At 37.0% G+C, this 21,754-nt stretch overlaps 1 protein-coding gene across 3 annotated transcripts in view; it reads left to right on the top strand.

The window, feature by feature from the left end:
• The window catches only part of SIPA1L2 (signal induced proliferation associated 1 like 2), a 133,416-nt gene that overhangs the window by 47,046 nt on the left and 64,616 nt on the right, over window positions 1-21,754 (top strand). For all 3 annotated transcript variants that reach the window (XR_011557460.1, XM_070733965.1, XM_070733964.1), the window contains exons 4-8: window positions 983-1,171; window positions 2,917-3,091; window positions 4,173-4,276; window positions 15,959-16,116; window positions 18,663-19,239. Coding sequence is in view for 2 of the 3 variants with exons in the window: in XM_070733965.1 (XP_070590066.1) it covers window positions 983-1,171; window positions 2,917-3,091; window positions 4,173-4,276; window positions 15,959-16,116; window positions 18,663-19,239 (1,203 nt within the window). In the remaining variant the exon portion in view is untranslated. The remainder of the gene's footprint in view (window positions 1-982; window positions 1,172-2,916; window positions 3,092-4,172; window positions 4,277-15,958; window positions 16,117-18,662; window positions 19,240-21,754) is intronic.

The following is a 21,754-nucleotide window of genomic DNA, read 5'->3' as shown; positions in this document are numbered from 1 at the left end:
TTTTCTAAGAGGTCTGTAAGGGGCGTGCATAAGTGCACTTATGTGCCTAATGTCCCTGTCGTACTGTCTTATTATCCTTTCTATTATTATGTTCTACTTATGTATGTTATGTTAATATGCACTATAATACTATACTTGTTTGACAAACAAACAAACAAATAAATAAATAAAGGAAAGCCCAAGCAATAACAATAGGGAAGCCACACCTCTATCGGTCAGTCTGACTAAGGCAAAAACAACAAAGCTAATTGGGGTGTGGGGAGGCAAGGGAAGGCAAGGTTGACTACATTGATGAGCAACATATAAAAAGCAAGCATCTCTTCAATGGTGATTTTAACACTCTGACGCTGTTATCAGGGACTAATGAAAGCTTAGTAAATAATTTTTTAAAAGTTCCAGAGATCGTGATGTCTGTTGTTTCATATATCATATCATCTATCTGTCTGTCTGTCTATTGTCTATCCATCTAGAGGGGGGAGAAGGACATATTGTTTGAATCAATGGCTTTCCACCAAGGTGACATGGTGGCATAGTAATTAGAATGTAGTATTGCAGGCAAACTTTGCCCACAGCCAGAAGTTTGATCCTGACTGGTTCAAAGTTGACTCAGTCTTCCATTCTTCTCAGGACCCAGATTGTTGGGGCCAAGATGCCGACTCTGTAAATTGCTAAGACAGGATTGTAAGACCTACAGTGAAGCAATATATAAGTCCTAAGTGCTATTGCTGTTCTTAAAAGGGAATGGATGGAGGACAAAATAGTCAATTGTAACTCTGTGGTCAAAGACTTTGAATGTGGACTGAATTTGTATACATGCACAAAGGACTGGTATTGTTACCATTTCCTTGTCTTGGTCCCCTGCAAATGCCACTGATTTGAACTTCTTTCATATCATGAATTAAGCATCAGTGTGTCTACATTTTTGGTTGCTGAAGACTGCATTCATATTAAACATATTGCAATCCATTTTCTGTTGCTACAGCTTACAACACTGCGAGGAGCCATTTCAGAAGATGCAATTCCGTCTACTGCTAGACACGGCACAGCACGAGGTTTACCTCTTAAGGAAGTATTGGGATATGTAATTCCAGAACTGAATATTCAGTGCCTGAGACAAGCTTCCAACTCACCCAAAGTGTATGAACAGCTGCTTAAGCTGGATGAGCAAGGGGTAGATATTGATTTTTTAAAAACATTACTATGTGTTATCTCCTTTTCATAAATAGAAACTTGAGATTCTGATCTTACCTGTTTGAGGAACCGAAGATTTTCACTGCAGTGACTTCTGTTAGATAAATAACATAGTAGAAAGAGGACTTTTGCATTAATAGTCAAGCAAGCATATTCAAAAAGCATTGTGCTAAGAGCATCAAATTGCATGAAAGGAGAAAATTATTGTCTTGCTAGTCTTTCACCTCTTCCAATTTCCCTTTTCTAATTATAATTAACACATTTTATTCGCAATACTAATCTTCCTACTGAACTGAAATTCTTAATTGGGACTATCTAACAAGTTAACACTGCATGAGCAATGAAATGAATATATACTTTAAATTCAGAGTGAATAAAGGTGAGATTGTCTGGTCTAATGCAGAAGATCTGACTTTCTGCAAGGCTAAAAAGTATATTTATTTATTTGAATAAACTGGGTATATGTGTATATATCATGTACATATTATATTTTTATATATGTGTTTGTTTGTGTATTGGTATGTGTATATACATATATACATATACATGGAAAAAATGAAATCACTGTTTAATTACCTTTGTTCATTGATAGAACATTTATTTAGCCATCTAAATCGTATCACTTTTGTAAAGATGCTAGTGTATAAAACAATTACTATTTTTTCTACTAATGGTAGTTTATACATGCTTGGTAAGATCTGATGACTATCAGAAACTAAGCACAATGAATTTGACAATACAGAAAATTATTTTTCCCTTAAGTGAGAACAAAGTCCCCCATGCCCCCCAAATATTCTTCGAATGGCTAGGGAAATAGAAAATAATTATTACAACAAGGAATGTATCAAATAGTAGGAGTTTAAGTAGTGAATAAATGAAAAAAGTATTCTTAATTGTCATAAATCTTTGGAGACATTAATTCTTTGAAGTTTTCAGTAATACTATCTTTTATATAAAGTGTATTCTGTTTGAATATTACTTTATTTACAAATGGCTACATACAATAAGCACATTGTATGTTCATTTAACCGGATGATTGTAGTTTCTGTGATAATTGCTTATGTTTGCCTTATCTTATATCACATTAATAGATTGCATTCTGGTAAAAGTAAGTTATTTGCTTGGCAGATCTATTCCATTACCACATTTCATTTCCACACCAATTAATTGTCCTAGCCATCTAGAGCTTGCCTTTACTTGATGAACCAATTAGTTGTGTAGAAATTAGTTTTTGGCTAAGACATATTTCCTGGCAAAATTTTCCCCATATACTTTTCTTATGGAATGTGGATCTTTGTTTATAAAATAATCCACAAATCATTATGCTGGGACTAGAGAGAAATATATTTCATTTGGTTTCAATCAAAGCTGCAAAGCTCCAATAACAAATCTTTTCTATGCATGTTCTTAATGAAAATTCTGGGTAATATTTTATTACTGCAAGGAGAGAAAAATAAAAGTTCTGATGGACAACTTATAAATGGAAAAGTCTTTCAAAGTTAATTTGCAACATCGGGCTTGCTTTAGTCATCCCAAAATAGAAGATGATGTGATTATCCAGTAATTCATAGTTTAATACTTAAAAAATCTAATTTGACATTTCATTATTTAAAACTGTTTTAAACACTCAGCACATACCTTTTTTTTTGTTTAATATGATGGAAAAGTGGATTGGATGGAAGATGGAAAAATACTTATCTCTAACTATTTTTTTCCTAATTTCAGCTAAGTTTTCAGCACAAGATTGGAATCTTATATTGCAAAGCAGGCCAGAGCACTGAGGAAGAGATGTATAACAATGAAACAGCAGGTCCTGCATTTGAAGAATTCCTTGACCTTCTAGGTCAAAGAGTACGACTCAAAGGATTTAGCAAATACCGAGCACAATTGGATAATAAAAGTAAGTGGCAATGACAAAATGCAATAAAATGTAAAAAACGGTAATGAAAGTTTTTATTTTTATTTTCTAAATCAGTGCCTGTAAATTCCTGGGTTTCAACACCCACCCACCCCTCTGTAGAAGAAGCTATTTACAATCATCACTTTGGACTTAAATGCTTCCATATCCCTTTGCGGTCTGTCATTATAAGTGCCAATTGTTTTATGATGTGCAATCTTTAAGACATAAAGCAAAAAAGAAAAGAAAAGTGGGAAGTAGGAATATTGCTTCTAATATACAATTGATGGATGTTGTGGTCTCTAGATATTGTTTCAAAGGGTTTGTATTTAATTAACAGCAGGCTATTTATACTGAAGGGGGTCATGATGGGTCAGAGGTTAAAGACACTGAGCTTGTCAGTTGGAAAGCTGACAGCTTGGGTTCAAGACCTGAGCACCGCCCGATGGGGTGAGCTCCTGTTCTTTGCCTCAGTTTCTGCCCACCTACCAGTTTTAAAGCTTGCAAATGCAAGTAGATAAATAGATGCCAATTCGATGGGAAGGTAACAGTGTTCCGTGCATGTTGGCATATAGTTGTGCTGGCCACATGATCACGGAAATGTCTTCAGACAACGCTAGCTTATGGTTATTGAAACGGATGTCCAAGTGCCGCCTCTATGTTGGTTGAGGTAGGCAGGATTCCCTTGGGTACCATTTATTGGGGGTCAAGGGAAAGGGAGGGTTTTGCCTTCTCTTTCTGCCCAAGATCCCCATGGACAATTGGTGGGCCACTGTGTGACACAGAATGCTGGACTCGATGGGCTTTGGCCTGATTCAGCATGGCTCTTCTTATGTTCTTAGCTTCCTTGGCCAAGAAAAAGAGATGAGCACCATAACCTAGAGTCGCACACTACTGGTCAGGAAAACTTCTACCTTTTTTTCTTTTACCTGCCAGCAGGGACCAATTAGTAGTCAGAATACACCAGTTAGTTTATATAAATTGAAAAAGTTTAGAATGGGAAGTAACATTCACTTGAAGAAAATGGACTAAGCTGTACTTTAATGTCAATAATTATGTACTCATTTTTGGAATTTCTTTTCAGCTGATTCAACCGGAACTCATTCTCTTTACACAACCTATAAAGATTATGAAATAATGTTTCATGTTTCAACTATGCTTCCATATATGCCCAGTAATAGACAACAGGTATGTCTGCTTTGGGATCTTGTATAAATATTTGGCTAAGTAGCAGCAACAAGAACAAAAAAACCCTCCTTGTAATCCTCCGCCCCCTGTTCAATTGTGTGCTATGAACAAATTACAAAAATTGGGATTCATTTAACTTAATGTAATTTAAATATTCTAAATGATTGTATCTATTTACATTTTTAAAAGATCAGGCAAAAACAAAAGAATTGAAAAGAGAGAGATTTTTCAATTGTACACTGTTCCCAGTATTCAATGATATAAATATTTATAGAAAACATTTTTTTCTAAAATAAATCTCATAATAATACTATATTTTATAGTATTATACCATGCATTTGGTTCATTTTTAAAATATATTTTGTTATACTTTGCTTTCTACAATATTTGTACTGTTTAGAATTGGAGCATATTATGCAGAAAATGTAATGTCTGAAAATTATTTATTTCTAAGTATTTTTTGAATATCTTAAAACATTAAAAGTAGCTAGAATGACATGGTACAGGTAGCCCTCAATTTACAACCATTAATTTAATGACTATTGAAAGTTACAACTGCACTGACTTAACAGTTGCAATGATTCACTTAACAACTGTGGCAAGAAGGATTGTAAAATGGGGAAAAACTCATTTACCAACTGTCTCACTTAGCAACCTAAATTTTGGGCTCAGTTGTGGTTGTACGTCGAGGATTACCTGTAACCAATTTCATCGTATTGGGAATCTTATACAATTTGGGAAACATTGTAATCCTGTTTTATTGAAGTTAATGTTTTTTGCCATTGACTCTAAAGAATTCAGATTAATAATTTTGTAATATTATATTTGTCTGTACCAGTTGGTATAACTATAGCATGTTGAATACAAAGCTCTGCAAGTGCTTTGGGATTATCTGGAATATTTTATATGCTAGGAGTGATTGGAGGTTTAAAAGTAAATTTCAAAAGTAGTAACGTTATCAAGGATTATCGGTTTAATACTAGTAAGTAAGAGCTATTCACAAATGAGATTACGGCTTAAAATGCAACTTTTTATATCATGATATATGTAGTTCGGAGAAGAAATGTTCATAATTCTACACATTTATAGAAAGAATAATGACTTTTACCCATATCTTCTTCTTTTTTTGTATTTTTTTAAAAAAATTATCCACTTCAAAAAAATACATAACATATATCTTCAATATGCATATATTTCAGGTCTGTAAAAATTTCAAAACCTAACCTTTTGTTGATGAGAAGATTGGGGGAAGTGTTAAAAGTAATTTTAGCTATGATAGATTTACAGTGATACCTTGTATTACAAACTTAATTGGTTCCAGGACAAGGTTCTTAAGGTGAAAAGTTTGTAAGACGAAACAATTTTTCCCATAGGAATCAATGGAAATGCGATTAATGCGCGCAAGCCCAAAATTCACCCCTTTTGCCAGCCAAAGCGCCTGAATTGAATTTTTGCACTGCTGGGATTCCTCTGAGGTTCCCCTCCATAGGAAACCCCACCTCTGGACTTCTGTGTTTTTGCGATGCTGCAGGGGAATCCCAGCAGGGGAATCCCAGCATCGCAAAAACAAGTGCTTCGCTGTCAACGGAAGTCCGGAGGCGGGTCATCCCAACAGCGGCGGTGGGTTTGCAAGGTGAAAATAGTTCGTAAGAAGAGGCAAAAAAATCTTAAACCCCGGGTTTGTATCTCGAAAAGTTTGTATGACGAGGCGTTTGTAAGATGAGGTATCACTGTATTAGGCTATGCAATTATGCCTGGAGAATATTTCTTGCTATTTGAGAACAACAGTATTCAGCAAATGTGTGTAGATATTTTAAGAACAAAAGAGAGCTTTGTAGCTATGTCATCCGGCATCATGTAAGAAAACTGTAATGAGAAATTCCTTTTTGAAACAGTACAGAGAATGGGAAAGAGAGTGGGGGAGGAAGAGAGAGAGAGAACGTGTTTTTGGAGAAAAAAAGAACAGGAAAGATTAGGAAAAGTCACACCTAAATCCACAAACTTCTGAGCATGTTGGGAAAACAAACAAGATATGACTTATTGATTTTCCCTCCATCCCTTTAGCAGCAGGGTAATAGGTTCTAGCTATCTCTATTGTATTCTGAGCATCAAGGTAACTGCACTTGTATGTGATTCTGCTTTACCCCCGAGTGTCTAGGTGTGTGTGTAGATTGGAAAGCATAGAACTGGAATGACCAGGAGGGAGGGAGGCAGACTCCACACACTATAGTAAATTTTGTCCCATTTTGCTCAGTCTTTTTGTTTTATTTTATTGATTTCCTAATTTATTTTTATTTATTCAGTTTACACGCCACCTATCTCACTCTGCAAAGTGATTCTGCAAAGTGGTACCCTGCTAATTGAAAGAGTCCTGAGACCTTTTACATAATTTCATTCCAGCTTTCTATTGGATTAGAAATATTTTTTGGGGGGGGGACACCAAAAAATCTGTCTAATTAGCTTGTAAATCATTGGACTGAGAAAGGTCCAAAACATACACAGAATGTACTATAGAAGGGATAGTCTGAAAGAGGACATGTAAGCTTTCTAATTTCATTTTTTGGTTTCCAAAATTAAAAAGCCAGACACAGGGAAATCTACAGTTTTGCTCAATCAAAAGATATGCTCTATTTTTGATATTAGAGATCAGTGTTAAGGGCCATCTTTTTGCTAAGACTAAGGACTATAAGGTTTATGTTAGAATGATGGTATTAAATAGTATTGAAAGGGGGGGGGGCGTTTGCCCAGGTTCGCCTGGTGCACCAGTTGTGGCCCTATTTGGACCGGGAGTCACTGCTCACAGTCACTCATGCCCTCATCACCTCGAGGCTCGACTACTGTAACGTTCTCTACATGGGGTTACCTTTGAAAAGTGTTTGGAAACTTCAGATCGTGCAGAATGCAGCTGTGAGAGCAATCATGGGCTTCCCTAAATATGCCCATGTCACACCAACACTCCACAGTCTGCATTGGTTGCCGATCAGTTTCCGGTCACAATTCAAAGTGTTGGTTATGACCTATAAAGCCCTTCATGGCACCGGGCCAGTTTATCTCAGGGACTGCCTTCTGCCGCACGAATCCCAGCGACCAGTTAGGTCCCACAGAGTGGGTCTTCTCCGCGTCCCGTCAACTAAACAATGTCGGTTGGCAGGGCCCAGGGGGAGAGCCTTCTCTGTGGCGACCCCGACCCTCTGGAACCAACTCCCCCCAGAGATTAGAATAGCCCCACCCTCCTTGCCTTTCGTAAGCTCCTCAAAACCCACCTCTGCCGTCAGGCATGGGGGAATTAAGATAATCTTTCCCCCTAGGCTTCTACAATTTATGCATGGTATGTTTGTATGTATGATTGGTTTTATAACAAGGGTTTTTAACTGTTGTAATATTGGATTTTTACATACTGTTGTTTTGTCACAGTTGTTAGCCGCCCCGAGTCTACGGAGAAGGGCGGCATACAAATCAAATAGATAGATAGATAGATAGATAGATAGATAGATAGATAGATAGATAGATAGATAGAGTTCAACATTTCATTCACTACAATAAATATCCTGTCAAAGATTCTGGGTACCATTAAGGTAGAAAAAGAATACAATTTTCCCCCCCGGAAAAGGAGACAGACGTATTCATTTTGTTATTTAACTTATATGCTATAGTAAATGTTAACTGCAATAATAGTATTAGTTAGTGCTCATCAATAATTCCTCACCTAGTTGAAGAGGGATATCAAGTGAGATGTTACAGGCACTAGTCCTGAATCCTCCACTCTTTAATATTTCATGGATGAACAGGTGGAAGTAATGCGTATCGGGTTTTCATATAACAAAAATGGGACAGAGAGCTAATGACTTGGAAAAGAAATGAGAAATTTTATATTTTAAGATAATTTTAAATTATCTTGAAGTAGCATAATGAAATTTAACTTATTTAATTTAAATTTAATTGCAGACTTCTTCCTTAGCAAACATTTTAAGGAGGAGCCAAAGAAATTAGAACAGTTTCAGAAAATGGCAATAAAAACAATAATTAGGGGAATAGAAAAATAAGCCCATGAAGAAAGTTTGAAGTTGACTATGTTTATCCTTGGAAAAAGAGATGACTGGGGGAGATATTTAAACATTCTGTAAATAGTTGAAAGAATATCACATAAAACGGACTTGCTTTGTGGTATTCACCTGCATTTCAGTCATAGTTCCCTCTAAGCTGAGTAGTGAGCAATCGCTCACTTAAAAATCATCATCAACTCAGAGTTTTTCAAACCTGCCCAGAAGCCGAGAGGGAAAGAGTGAGAGGGAAGGAGAGAGAGAGGAAGAGAGGAAGAGAGAGAAACAGATAGAAAAAAGAGAGGAAGGAAAAGAGAAAGAAAAAGAATGGGAGTAAGGAAGAGAGAAAGAAAATCAAAATCTAGTTTGAAACTAGCTCAACTATTTAAGTGGCATTTTGATATTGATAGAGTTGCCCTATTATGAGCTCACTGTTATAGACACACAGTACAGTATTTTATTTTGAAATTCTCTGAGGCAAAACAGGGTGGGTTTTTAATTTGTTTGTTTGTTTGTTTATTTATTTATTTGTTTATTTGTTTATTTGTTTATTTATTTATTATTTCTGTGCTGCCCAGTCCCGAAGGGACTGCCGCTCAGACACTATACTTTTCCGCCCACCCACCCACCCCAAAAATTAGAGGGAGCACTGATTTCAGTGCTGGTAGCCCGATACTACTGTGCACCTGAAATGGATTTCTGCTGCTTGCAACATCTCAAGGGCTGACATTCAGGGTTATGTCTTGCTAATAGGGGCAGCAGATCAATTTAATAACAAATAGAATAAATACATTGACTGGATTCTGATTCTGCCCAGCATTATCTGCAAATTGGTTTTTTTTCATTAAATGGTTGAAATTTTAAAATAATTGTATGTATGTACTTCTTGGCTATTATCTCGTGGTTGTCAGGATTTGGATGGGTGAATTGAAGAACTTGTGTTGTGAAAGGGCATTAGCTCTGTATCTCTGGCTGTGGGAGTTGTAAATTACCTAAGAACATGATGTGAAGAGAAGAACCAATGGCCAAAAGGAAGTGGATTCTGACTGAAAGGTGGTGAGGGTAATGATTGAAAAGTGGAAGGGGGCCTGACCAACAAGAGGCCCAATTTTACTGACCGAGAACAGATCATTCCAAGTCTGTACATCAACATACCTCTAGATTTTCTGCATTTGGTGTCTAAAGATAGAATGAGAAGGAAAACATTACCTCCAGAGTTAAATATTTAAAGCTGTGCTCTGACTGCTATGAGTGGGCCATGAAAGGCAGGCAAAGGGCCCAAGGACATGTCTTCTGGAAATAGTTACCGTATTTTTTGGTGTATAAGACACACCTTTTTCCTCCCCAAAAGAGGCTGATAATTAGGATGCGTCTTATACTCTGAATGTAGCTTCCCCCCCCAGCCCTAACTAGCTGCTAACGATTTTCCCAGCTCTTATCTTGCAGACTCTTTCATTGTTTCTCTCTGTGAAGAATGTTTTCCCAGCCCTAAGTCTTTGCAGGGTTTGTTTCATTACTCTAACTTGCTCTGAGTAAGTTTCTTTCCAGCCCTAACCAGGTGCTAACGATGTTCCCAGCTCTTACCGGCTTGCAAGCTCTTTCATTGTTACTCTCTGTGAAGAATGTTTTCCAAGCCCTAAGTCTTTGCAGGGTCCCCCCCCATTTGTATAGCTTTCTCCAAATGTTTCTTTCCAGCCCCAACCAGGTGCTAACGATGTTCCCAGCTCTTACCAGCTTGCAAGCTCTTTCATTGTTACTCTCTGTGAAGAATGTTTTCCAAGCCCTAAGTCTTTGCAGGGTTCCCCCCCCATTTGTCTAGCTTTCTCCAAATGTTTCTTTCCAGCCCCAACCAGGTGCTAACGATGTTCCCAGCTCTTACCAGCTTGCAAGCTCTTTCATTGTTACTCTCTGCCAAGAATGTATTCCAAACCCTGTCTTTGTAGGGTTTTTTTTTCATTCCTTTACTTGCTCCAGATATTTCTTTCCAGCCCTAACCAGGTGCTATTAATGTACCCAAGCTCTTTCATTCTTACTCTCTGCAAATAATGTTTTCCAAGCCCTAAGCCTTTGCAGGTCCCCCCCCCCATCGGTCTAACTTTCTTCAAATGTTTCTTTCCAGCCCTAACCAGGTGCTAACAATGTTCCCAGCTCTTACCCACTTGCAAGCTCTTTCATTGTTACTCTCTGCAAAGAAGAATGTTTTCCAAGCCCTAAGTCTTTGCAGGGTTTTTTCCATTGCTCTGCTTGCTCAGACTGTTGCTTTCCAGGTGCTAAGGATGTTCCAAGCTCTATCATTATAAAATGAAAAACTCTCAGAATAATTTCTTTTAAGCACTTAACCAGAGGATAAAATAATGTGTTAAAGCTGACCAGACTAAGGATACTAGCTAGATGAATATCTAGTAAGCAGATTCTTTTCCCTATTTTACTCTCCCAAAACTAAGGTGTGTCTTATATTCCGGTGCGTCTTATACTCTGAAAAATATAGTAGTTAGCTGTTGTCAAACTTTGATTTTAAATAGTTTTGTTTCCAGTTGCAGGCAGCGGCAACAAAAAGCTCTACTTTATGTTGAATTATGTTTAACCTCGCTGTTGTGTTCTCATTTACTATACATTTGTACTGTTTCAGGTGTAACAAAATGTAATAATCAATGTGTAGCAAAAAGAAAACAAAACACCCACACACACACACACACTCATAGTAAGAACCCCTCAAATGAGGAAAAGTCAATTAAGTTTGAAATCAGCATGACAAATAATCGACAGGTCTCAAATTTCATTTTGGGTCATATTGACCCAAGCAGAACAGCAAGGTTAATATAGCTTGGTTGAATTTGAAAATGCGGGCAATAACCTTTAGCCTTCCTACATTTATGTCTTCCATATTTATATTGTATCTGTCACTGAGATTGTGGCATTTTCTTAGCTACTCATAGCATTGTTCTCCCCCCCTCCTGTTTTTTCTTCCTTCCCTTCATTTTATTTTCAAATGTTCCTTGATTCCTCCCCAGAGAAATTAAATCTTGTTTTAGCAATCAATCCCTTTTACAATGTTAGTAAATATTAATCAGTCTTTATAATTTGTACTGTCTTGTTAAATTTAACAGTAGTATCATAGCATATTCCATAACGTCTCTAGAATTAAAACAATGTGGACATTGTTACTTGACTTGTAAATTCGAGTAATTGTGATATCTGAAGATATAAGTACCTTTAACTATATTTGAATGCTAGAGATATGTCTCCATAAGTTCTGATAAGCACTCAGATAGCTAGCCCTGGTCAACCTTAATATGTAAAAATATAATGAATGAATATTTACAGACCTTGTTGTTATCTAGTTGTCAAATAAATAATCTGGAACATGTCCACAGGTGGATTCTAGACATGGTATAATAATCATTCTTTTCCACTGAGGGTACAATAGCTGATATTATCAAAGAATAATCTGCCTGGTTTTACAGTATAGGAATTTGGGGCTTGAATTTGGTAGGCCTGTTGGGCCATTTTTCACCATCCCCAGGTTTCAGGGTGCTTTCCTGTGGAGATGGCAAAAAACAGCCTAGCAAACCAACTGGAAGTATCTGAACATGGTTCTGCATGCCACAGGACCGCCATCACTGGTACATTGCTCTGCTGTTTTACTTTAATGCCATACAACAAAATCAGCACAGAATCTACTTGATTGGAGTAATCAACTCCCCCCGGAGATTAGAACGGCCCCCACCCTCCTTGTCTTTCGCAAGTTACTCAAGACCCACCTATATCGCCAGGCATGGGGGAATTAAGACATCTCCCCCAGGCTTTCTTATATTTTATGTTTGGTATGTATGTGCTGTATGGTTTTTAAATTGTTGGGTTTTTTTAATATAATTTTATTATTAGATTTGTTCCATTGTTATACTGTTTTTTATTACTGTTGTGAGCCTCCCCGAGTCTTCGGAGAGGGGCGGCATACAAATCTAATAAATTGAATTGAATTGAATTATTATTATTATTTATTTATCTATCTATCTATCTATCTATCTATCTTTCTTTCTTTCTTTCTTTCTTTCTTTCTTTCTTTCTTTCTTTCATTTATTTATTTATTTATTTATTTTTTATTGGATTTGTGTGCCACCCCTCTCCGCAGACTCGAATTGAATTTGTTAGTCCAGAAAAAATAGTCAACCAGTCAGTTAAATAACTTTGTCGCTCTGTCTGGAAGAAGCTATCCAGTTTATAAAATATAGATAGCTTAGTGGCTCAGTGGCTGAGATGTTGAGCTTGTCAATCAAAAGGTCGGCAGTTCAGTGGTTCAAATCCCTAGTGCTGTGTAACGGGGAACGCGAAGCATTCTGTGCATGCGCAGAGGATAAAAGAACCCAAATGGCAGCACCTGGGCAGGTGGGCGGAGCCTTGTGCTCCCTTCACACCCAGTTTTCTGACGACCAACAGGCATGAGCGAACTGGGAACATTTCACCCCTGCCTCAGAAAGTGCAAGGATTTTGCCCTGAGATCTTTTAGCCAAGATGGCTGAGCACATCTCTGACTTTCGAAACAAAAATGGAGCACGAGAAGAGAAATTCCATGAACTATATGTCTGCAATGGAGTACAGTGTTCCCTCGATTTTCGCGGGTTCAAACTTCACGAAAAGTCTATACCACGGTTTTTCAAAAATATTAATTAAAAAATACTTTGTGGGTTTTTCCCCTATACTATGGTTTTTCCCGCCCGATGATGTCATACGTCATCGCCAAACTTTCATCCGCCTTTAATAAATATTTTTTTTAATAAACTTTAATAAATAAACAGTGTGAGTAATAATCTAAATGGTTGCTAAGGGAATGGGAAATTGCAGTTTAGGGGTTTAAAGTGTTAAGGGAGGGCTTATGATAATGTTCATAGCCAAAAATAGTGTATTTACTTCCGCATCTCTACTTCGCGGAAATTTGACTTTCGCGGGTGGTCTTGGAACGCATCCCCCACAAAAATCGAGGGAACACTGTACATTATGATGGATTGATTGATGATGTGCCATCAAATTAGTGTCCAGTCTTAACAAAGGGATAGATTTCTTTTATAGGACAATCTGTCCCCAATCTGATCTTTCAGGTCTTCTAGCAGTGCACATATTGCTGCTTATAATTGAATTCATCCAGTTTGCTTCTGGTTGTTATCTTTCCTTTCTCCATTTTCAGAACTGTAGACTTCTCTAGGGAGCTTAGTTCTTTTACCTAATGTGCCCAAATTATGATAATTTGAGCCTGGTCATTCTCAAGGGAGAATTCTGGGTTGATTAGTGATAGGATCTGTTTGCTTTGTATGGTATCCATGGTAGTCTTCAGTAATCTTCTCTAATCTTCAAAGATGTCAATATTCTTTCCATCCTGCTGCTTCAAAGTCCAATTTTCACAGCCTTAGAACAGCAGAGGGAAAAATCATTGTCTACACAATCCTGATCCTTCAGGTTTACACGCATCCAGCAGCTGTGTATTTTTCCTTTTTATTGCTCCTATATGAAGTACCAGTCTGTAGTGTGTTTTTTGATTGCTGGTTCCTTTATTGTAGATATTGTTTCCTAAAAGACAGAATCTGTACATCATTTTAATATCCACATTATCAATTTTAAAACTGGTTGCTATTCTGGTTATTGGTAGTTTGATTTTTTTTAATATTTCATATTATTCCTATTGTTTTCTATGTCTTCCTTGACTTCACTAACATTTCAATCAGAATATCTTTTTTTTTTGCTTGTTTATATTTGGGTTGAGAGATGGAAGAATTTCTTTTCTCTCAGGAGTTAGGATGAAGCTATTTGGCACGAAAACTTGGCCACTTTTAAAAATAAAAATATGTTTAAACTAAGGACAACATTTTTTTTTTTGCTCCAGAGTGAAAATAATGCATGTGAAAGTTGTATGAGTTTTTCTATTTATTTTCTGACTGATTTATCAGTATAATACTGTATTTCATATACCATTATGAAATCCATAGGTTTTATTCCTTGGCTAATAGAAACCTCTGACTATCAATTGTTCTTCATTTTGGAAAGATAAACTGGTACCAATATAGTTCATTTCCCTAAAAATAATCCAGTATATTCTTAGATTTAACAATTTACACTCCCTTAAAGTGTGTGTGTGTGTGTGTTTGTATATTTATAAAATGCATTACAGTTACAGTAAGTCTGTTATTCTATTGCTTTTCATTCAGAAAACTCTGGTTACAACAGATGAGGTTTTGGTTTGGACTTCTCATAAACTTTGTACATTATTTTTGAAGCAGTCTGGACAATTGCAATAATTTATATCATTTGTATCAACTTAGATGATTTGCATATTTACACAAAGATTTAATATTTATTCACTTAGCATTTTTGAAGAAGGGTAGACAATATGGCAATACCACAATTGCACAAATGGATTCTTCTGACCTAGTTCTGTATTTAATGGTCACTCAGAATTAAATGGACACCGTTTTTCTCCAAATGGTCCATTAAACAGAAGTTTAACAATGATTATTAATGATGTCATGACAAAACTTCCATTAATCTTAATAAAGCTAGGTTATATTCTGTAGCCATCGTTAACAGTTTGTGTCAGTTTCTGAATATTTTCTCACTATCCTCTCATTTCAAAAGCATAATTAAGTTGCCATTTAACTGAAACAGGTTAAATATAGGCTAAGTGGAATCTCTACAGTTCAGTGACCTTATTGGTTATTATGCTAAAGAAATACAAGAAAAATCTTGCAATAATTCTAAATAGTTTTGAAACTCCAGGTACCAGATTACCTAATTTTCTACTTTCTTTCTCTAAAATTTATGATTTTAAAATAATGCAAAAAACACCTTTTGGTTTGATGTTGTGGAGTGCTCATGTGAAAATGCATTTAAAGAGAAAAATAGGCTCATGTCTACAGAATTCCTAGAATTTGATATTTCTAATCGGGGGGGGGGGCAGTTGCTTCTAAATAATTGCAAAATGGTTGGTATTATCAACTTTTTAATTCAGTGTAAAGAAAAGCTTAGTAAAGAAACAACTATAATTTTGTAGTTTGGATGTGAACGATTAAGAAATATAGAGTCCTTGGGTCCTCTCTGGGCCTGGTTGTTTTCTTGTAGACATTTCATTACCAAACTAGGTAACATCATCAGTGCTAAAAAAAACAAACTTGGTGCCTTTTTTTTTTTTTTAGCACTGACATTACCTAGCTTGGTAATGAAACATGTGCAAGAAAACAACCACATTCAGAGAGCAGTAAGGACTCCATAGTTCAGGCATGAACTAGAAATATTATCTTCAAAGATTAAGAAATTGAATTTTGGGAATGAAGAAGAACAAAATAACAAGGGGTCAATAAATGTGGTTTTATATTTCATGTTGCACACTTGAATATAATTAACAATTTCCTTTCCTCCAAAGCTTTTATATTTCAAATACATATAAGAGATAGATTATTAAATATATATGGGACCGATTAGTGTATCATTATTGATTCATCACCTCCATGTGCAATAATAAGAGTTATCGTGATTTATGTGACTTCATTTTGTTATATGACTTCCAATTTATTTAAATTGATACTTTTTCCCCTAGTAGGTACAAGAGTCGAATTTTCATAATTATTTTCTTTCTTTTTTCCCCCTTCCCATCTAGCTTCTAAGGAAAAGGCATATAGGAAATGACATTGTTACTATTGTCTTTCAAGAGCCTGGAGCACTTCCTTTTACTCCAAAAAATATCCGTTCTCATTTTCAGCATGTCTTTGTCATTGTCAAAGTCCATAATCCATGCACTGAAAAAGTGTGTTATAGGTGAGTACAAATATATGCACCAATAGTTTTTGCTTCTTGAAATCCATTAAGCATTGTATAGGTTTTCCTGATTTTTGGCATATTCCTTGGTCATCTACATTACAAAACCTGATTGTTAACAAAACTCAGAAAATCAGTATTTGGTCATGCTAATTAGTTGAGTCAGTAATGAACTTTCCTTATAGAAGCAGTTTCTATTCACAGAAGCAAAAGAAGTGATTCTCTTCTCCTGCAGCCTCCCCACACATTCAATATTAGAACTTCCCTTCCACTCGGACTTTATAGAATAGTTCTTAGGTGTTGTGGTTGGTTCTGGCCCAGCTCCTGCCCCAAGGAATGTGGAGGTGGATGCAGGGGAAACATCAACATGTCATAGGCCTGTTTTATTGCCGACAGAGTCAGGTAGTGCAGTTTCCGGGGACGAAGAAGAAGGTGGGGGTGACTTGGAAGAGGGGGGCTTGGCACACAGCCCAGGAAGCCAATCTCCATTATCTTCGGTCGATTCGGATGTGGAAGTGTTAGATCCATGCAGGCACAGAATTATGCATAGAAGAGACCAATTGAAGAAATATTACAGGAGATAAGAGAGGCCACCTGTGTTTGGGTGGGGCTCCAGCAATTAGAGCTGCTGATATAAATAGCAGCGTGCTGGCTTGGCCGTTGTGGAAGATTATCTGATCGTTGTTTCTTCAGGACTGTGCCTTGCTGTTCCCGGACTTTGTTTGTTGATTTTTCATGACTTTGAAACCAAACCAAAGCATAGCAAAGTGTGTGTGTCTCACTTTGTGGAAGAAGGAGGGCTGTGACCTTTCTTCATAGCTGCTAGCTAAGTACTTAAGGACTGATTAAGGGGATTGTACAGACTACCAGGTTGTTTTGGGACCAGTGCTCTTTGCCATACAAAAAGGGTGCTTTGTTTCTTTTGAATTTTGTGATAAAGAACATTGTTTTTGAACTTTCAAGTGTGTGTGTGTTTCTGAAATTTTTACCCTTGAATTTTCAGGAGACTCTTACCATAGAGCCAGGCAGAACATTGGGGATATCTGAAGGCTGCAGGGGAGAGAAAACTAAAAGCAAATCCTACATATAACTAGAAGTATGCTTGTGTTATATCACAGATTGCTTAGGGCACTGGCAGTAGCACTTATATTATATATTATGTATATCATACATACATACATACATACATACATACATACATACATACATACATATTGTATATTATTATATATTACATACAAATCCAGTTAATAAATAAATAAAAATAAATATTGCTTCATAGCCCTCTCTAAGCAGTTTACAGAGTCAGCGTATTGCCCCCAACAATCTGGGTCCTTATTTTACCAACTTCAGAAGAATGGAAGGCTGAGTCAATTTTGAGATGGTCAGGATCGAATTCCTCGCTCTAGGCAGAGTTAGCCTGCAATACTGCATTCTAACCACTACACCACCACTGCTCCTATTTACATGGCTAGATAATGGCATCTGTAGTCGAGGTAGACATTTCATGTCTTTGCACTGAATTTCTTCCAATCATTAAAGCTTTACCAGAACTTATTCTGTGATGAGTTAGTACAACATAAACTTAATGGTTGAGGACTAATTGGCTAATAAAGCATATGTTATAATTAGACAGCAAAATGCCATAACTAGAAAGAGCTCTACAACCTTCACTGCTGCTGCTTAGTCACCAAATGTCTATTAAAGAATACAGTGTTCCCTCAATTTTCACGGGGGATGCGTTCCGAGACCGCCTGCGAAAGTCGAATTTCCGCGAAGTAGAGATGCGGAAGTAAAAACAGCATTTTTGGCTATGGACAGTATCACAAGCCTTCCCTTAACACTTTAAACCCCTAAATTACAATTTCCCATTCCCTTAATAACCATTTACTCACCATTATTACTGGTACTCACCATTGAATAAGACACTTAGTGATCCTGATATTTATAAACATAATTATTTATTAACAATAATTATTTTTTTTTGTTATTTATTTGCAAAAATTATTAGTTTGGCGATGACGTATGACGTCATCGGGTGGGAAAAACCATGGTATAGGAAAAAAACCATGAAGTATTTTTAATTAATATTTTTTGAAAAACCGTGGTATAGGCTATTCGCGAAGTTTGAACCCACGAAAATCGAGGGAACACTGTATAAAAATTGTTAGGTAAAAATATTTTTTTCATTCATTCATTCATTCATTCATTCATTCATTCATTCATTCATTCATTCATTCATTCATTCAATTTTTATGCCGCCCTTCTCCTTAGACTCAGGGCGGCTTACAACATGGTAGCAATAGCACTTTTTAACAGAGCCAGCCTATTGCCCCCGCAATCCGGGTCCTCATTTTACCCACCTCGGAAGGCTGGAAGGCTGAGTCAACCTTGAGTCGGTGATGAGATTTGAACCGCTGACCTTCAGATCTACAGTCAGCTTCAGTGGCCTGCGGTACAGCACTCTACCTGCTGCGCCACCCCGGCTCTATTTGTACAGAATCATGATGTGAATGGTAATACTTCTCCATTCTCTACTTTTTTAGTGTCGGAGTTTCAAGATCAAAAGATGTTCCACCCTTTGGACCACCTATCCCTAAAGGAGTAACTTTCCCTAAGTCAGCAGTTTTCCGGGACTTCCTTTTGGCCAAAGTTATCAATGCAGAAAACGCAGCCCACAAATCGGAGAAATTTCGAGCCATGGCAACTAGAACACGTCAAGAGTACTTGAAAGATCTAGCAGAAAATTTTGTTACCACCGCTACAATAGAAACTTCGGTCAAGTTTAGCCTCATTTCATTAGGTGCCAAAAAGAGAGAAAGAGTGAAAGCAAGAAAGGATGCTCATTTGTTCAGTGTTGGAGCAGTAATATGGAATGTGATAGCACGAGACTTTGGTCAGTCACTTGACATTGAATGCCTGCTCGGCATCTCCAATGAGTTCATCGTCTTGATTGAAAAGGAATCCAAAAACGTGGTGTTCAACTGCTCCTGCAGAGATGTCATTGGCTGGACATCGGGATTAATGAGCCTAAAAGTCTTCTACGAAAGAGGGGAATGCGTTCTTTTGTCCGCCTTTGATAACTGTGCTGAGGACATCCGAGAAATAGTTCAAAGGCTAGAAGTAAGTATATGTTTCAATGTTTTTATTCTTCAAAAGTTGTTGATATTTTTAAGAAGCTTAAAGATGAAAAAAGTTAAGGGACAGCACTATGTATGTGCTTCAGTAAAAGAACACTGCTAGAGCTCTGCCCCTCAGCAGAAAAGCTATAAAGAGGAATGAGATGTTTATTCACCCTTCAATGTGCTCATTGGATCACTGTGCCTATTGTGTTTGTTGTATTTGTACATATAAGGGAGGGAGGGAGAGGGAGAGAGGTGGGTGGGTAGAGAGAGAGAACAAGCACCATAGTAGCTGGAATACTGTGTTCAGTTCTGGAGACCTCACCTACAAAAGGATATTGACAAAATTGAACGGGTTCAAAGACGGGCTACAAGAATGGTGGAAGGTCTTAAGCATAAAACGTATCAGGAAAGACTTAATGAACTCAATCTGTATAGTCTGGAGGATAGAAGGAAAAGGGGGGACATGATCGAAACATTTAAATATGTTAAAGGGTTAAATAAGGTCCAGGAGGGAAGTGTTTTTAATAGGAAAGTGAACACATGAATAAGGGGACACAATCTGAAGTTAGTTGGAGGAAAGATTAAAAGCAACGTGAGAAAATATTATTTTACTGAAAGAGTAGTAGATCCTTGGAACAAACTTCCAGCAGACGTGGTAGATAAATCCACAGTAACTGAATTTAAACATGCCTGGGATAAACATATATCCATTGTAAGATAAAATACAGGAAATAGTATAAGGGCAGACTAGATGGACCATGAGGTCTTTTTCTGCCGTCAGACTTCTATGTTTCTATGTTAAGATTCAGGATTACAAATACAGAGACTTTTTAAAGATCGTTTAGCACTGGTGGCAGCTGGATGACTTTGGCCCAGGCAAACTCCTTCAGCCCTAGTCTGGGAAATACGTACATATGGATTTGACAAATTCATGGATTAGACCAATTCATGGATGCCAAGTATACCAGTGGTTATTGAAACAGGTGTCCAAGTGCTGCCTCTATGTTGGTTGAGGCAGACAGGATTCCCTTGGGTACCATTTGTTGGGGGTCAAGGGAAAGGGAGGGTCTTGCCTTCTCTTTCTGCTCAAGATCCCCATGGACAATTGGTGGGCTACTGTGTGACACAGAATGCTGGACTTTATGGGCTTTCCTTATGTCCTTATGTACATAGGATTAACATAATAATGCATGCATTTTTATCCTTTATAAATCTTTAGAAATGTATGAAATAATTTCAGATAAATTTGACCAGCTTGCTTCTAACAGATGCTATACAACAGCAATGCATTGCTGCAACTTTCATGCAGATTGCCCTTCTAATGTTGCATTGTAATTTTTAATCAAATGAATTATTTGCATTCTTAATCAGCAGTGATTACTCAGAAGGAACTTTAGCAATTCTGTGGATTTCAGCCACAAATGTGGTAATAATAGGACAAGTCTAGAATACAGTGTTCCCTCGATTTTTGCGGGTTCGAACTTCGCAGAAAGTTTTTCAAAAATATTAATTAAAAAATATTTCGTGGTTTTTCCCCCTATACCACGTCTTTCCCCTCCTGATGACGTCATATGTCATCACCAAACTTTCGTCCGCCTTTAATAAATATTTTTTTTAATAAACTTTAATAAATAAACATGGTGAGTAATAATCTAAATGGTTGCTAAGGGAATGGGAAATCGCAATTTAGGGGTTTAAAGTGTTAAGGGAAGGCTTGTGATACTGTTCATAGCCAAAAATAGTGTATTTACTTCTGCATCTCTACTTCGCGGAAATTCGACTTTCGCGGGCGGTCTCGGAACGCATCCCCCGTGGAAATCGAGGGAACACTGTATATGAATTAAGATTCCAGTTCCTTAATTGCATAGTCTCAATTCAATTGCATCTAACTCTTATCAGACATTCTGGAAAGTGTTTACTGCTAATGAAACAAAAGTTCCTATTGTTTAAAAATAACTTAATGACCTTGCTTAATGACCATTTGTTCAGAGGCCATTTGAATTGATAATAGAGGTGAATAAGAGGTACTTATTTATGACCGATTCTCAAGGTTCTGACAGTCACAATATCCTCAGTTACATGATAGTAATCCAGGTGCTCAGCAATCACTTTACAATTCTGATATTGCAATATTGCAAGGTCCGATTGTCACCGTTTGCCACCTACACTGCTGACATTCTTAAAACTGGTGTGTGGTTCGTTTAACAATGGCAACCAGAAAAATTGGAACTGCATTTACTAACAGCACAGTCACATGACATTGTGTGTTACAACTATGTCATTTAATGTTGGAAATTCTGACCCCAATTGCCATAGTTAATTTAGGACTGCCTTATTTTAAATCAACCTTCCACTGTTTCCTGAAAATTATTTGGAAATTCAAGTAAACCTTATAACGTCATTTTTAGAAATTTTTAAAGAAGTGGCTTACTGGTTTAAAAGCCACAGATGGTTCCTCCAGAGCCCCTGACAACGATGACATTTCAATTAAAGCAACAAGAGCCTCAATTGAC

The sequence above is a fragment of the Erythrolamprus reginae genome, chromosome 1 (genome assembly GCF_031021105.1).
Source record: "Erythrolamprus reginae isolate rEryReg1 chromosome 1, rEryReg1.hap1, whole genome shotgun sequence".
Classification (NCBI taxonomy): Eukaryota; Metazoa; Chordata; class Lepidosauria; order Squamata; family Dipsadidae; genus Erythrolamprus; species Erythrolamprus reginae.
This window is presented reverse-complemented; position numbering and strand designations above follow the sequence as displayed.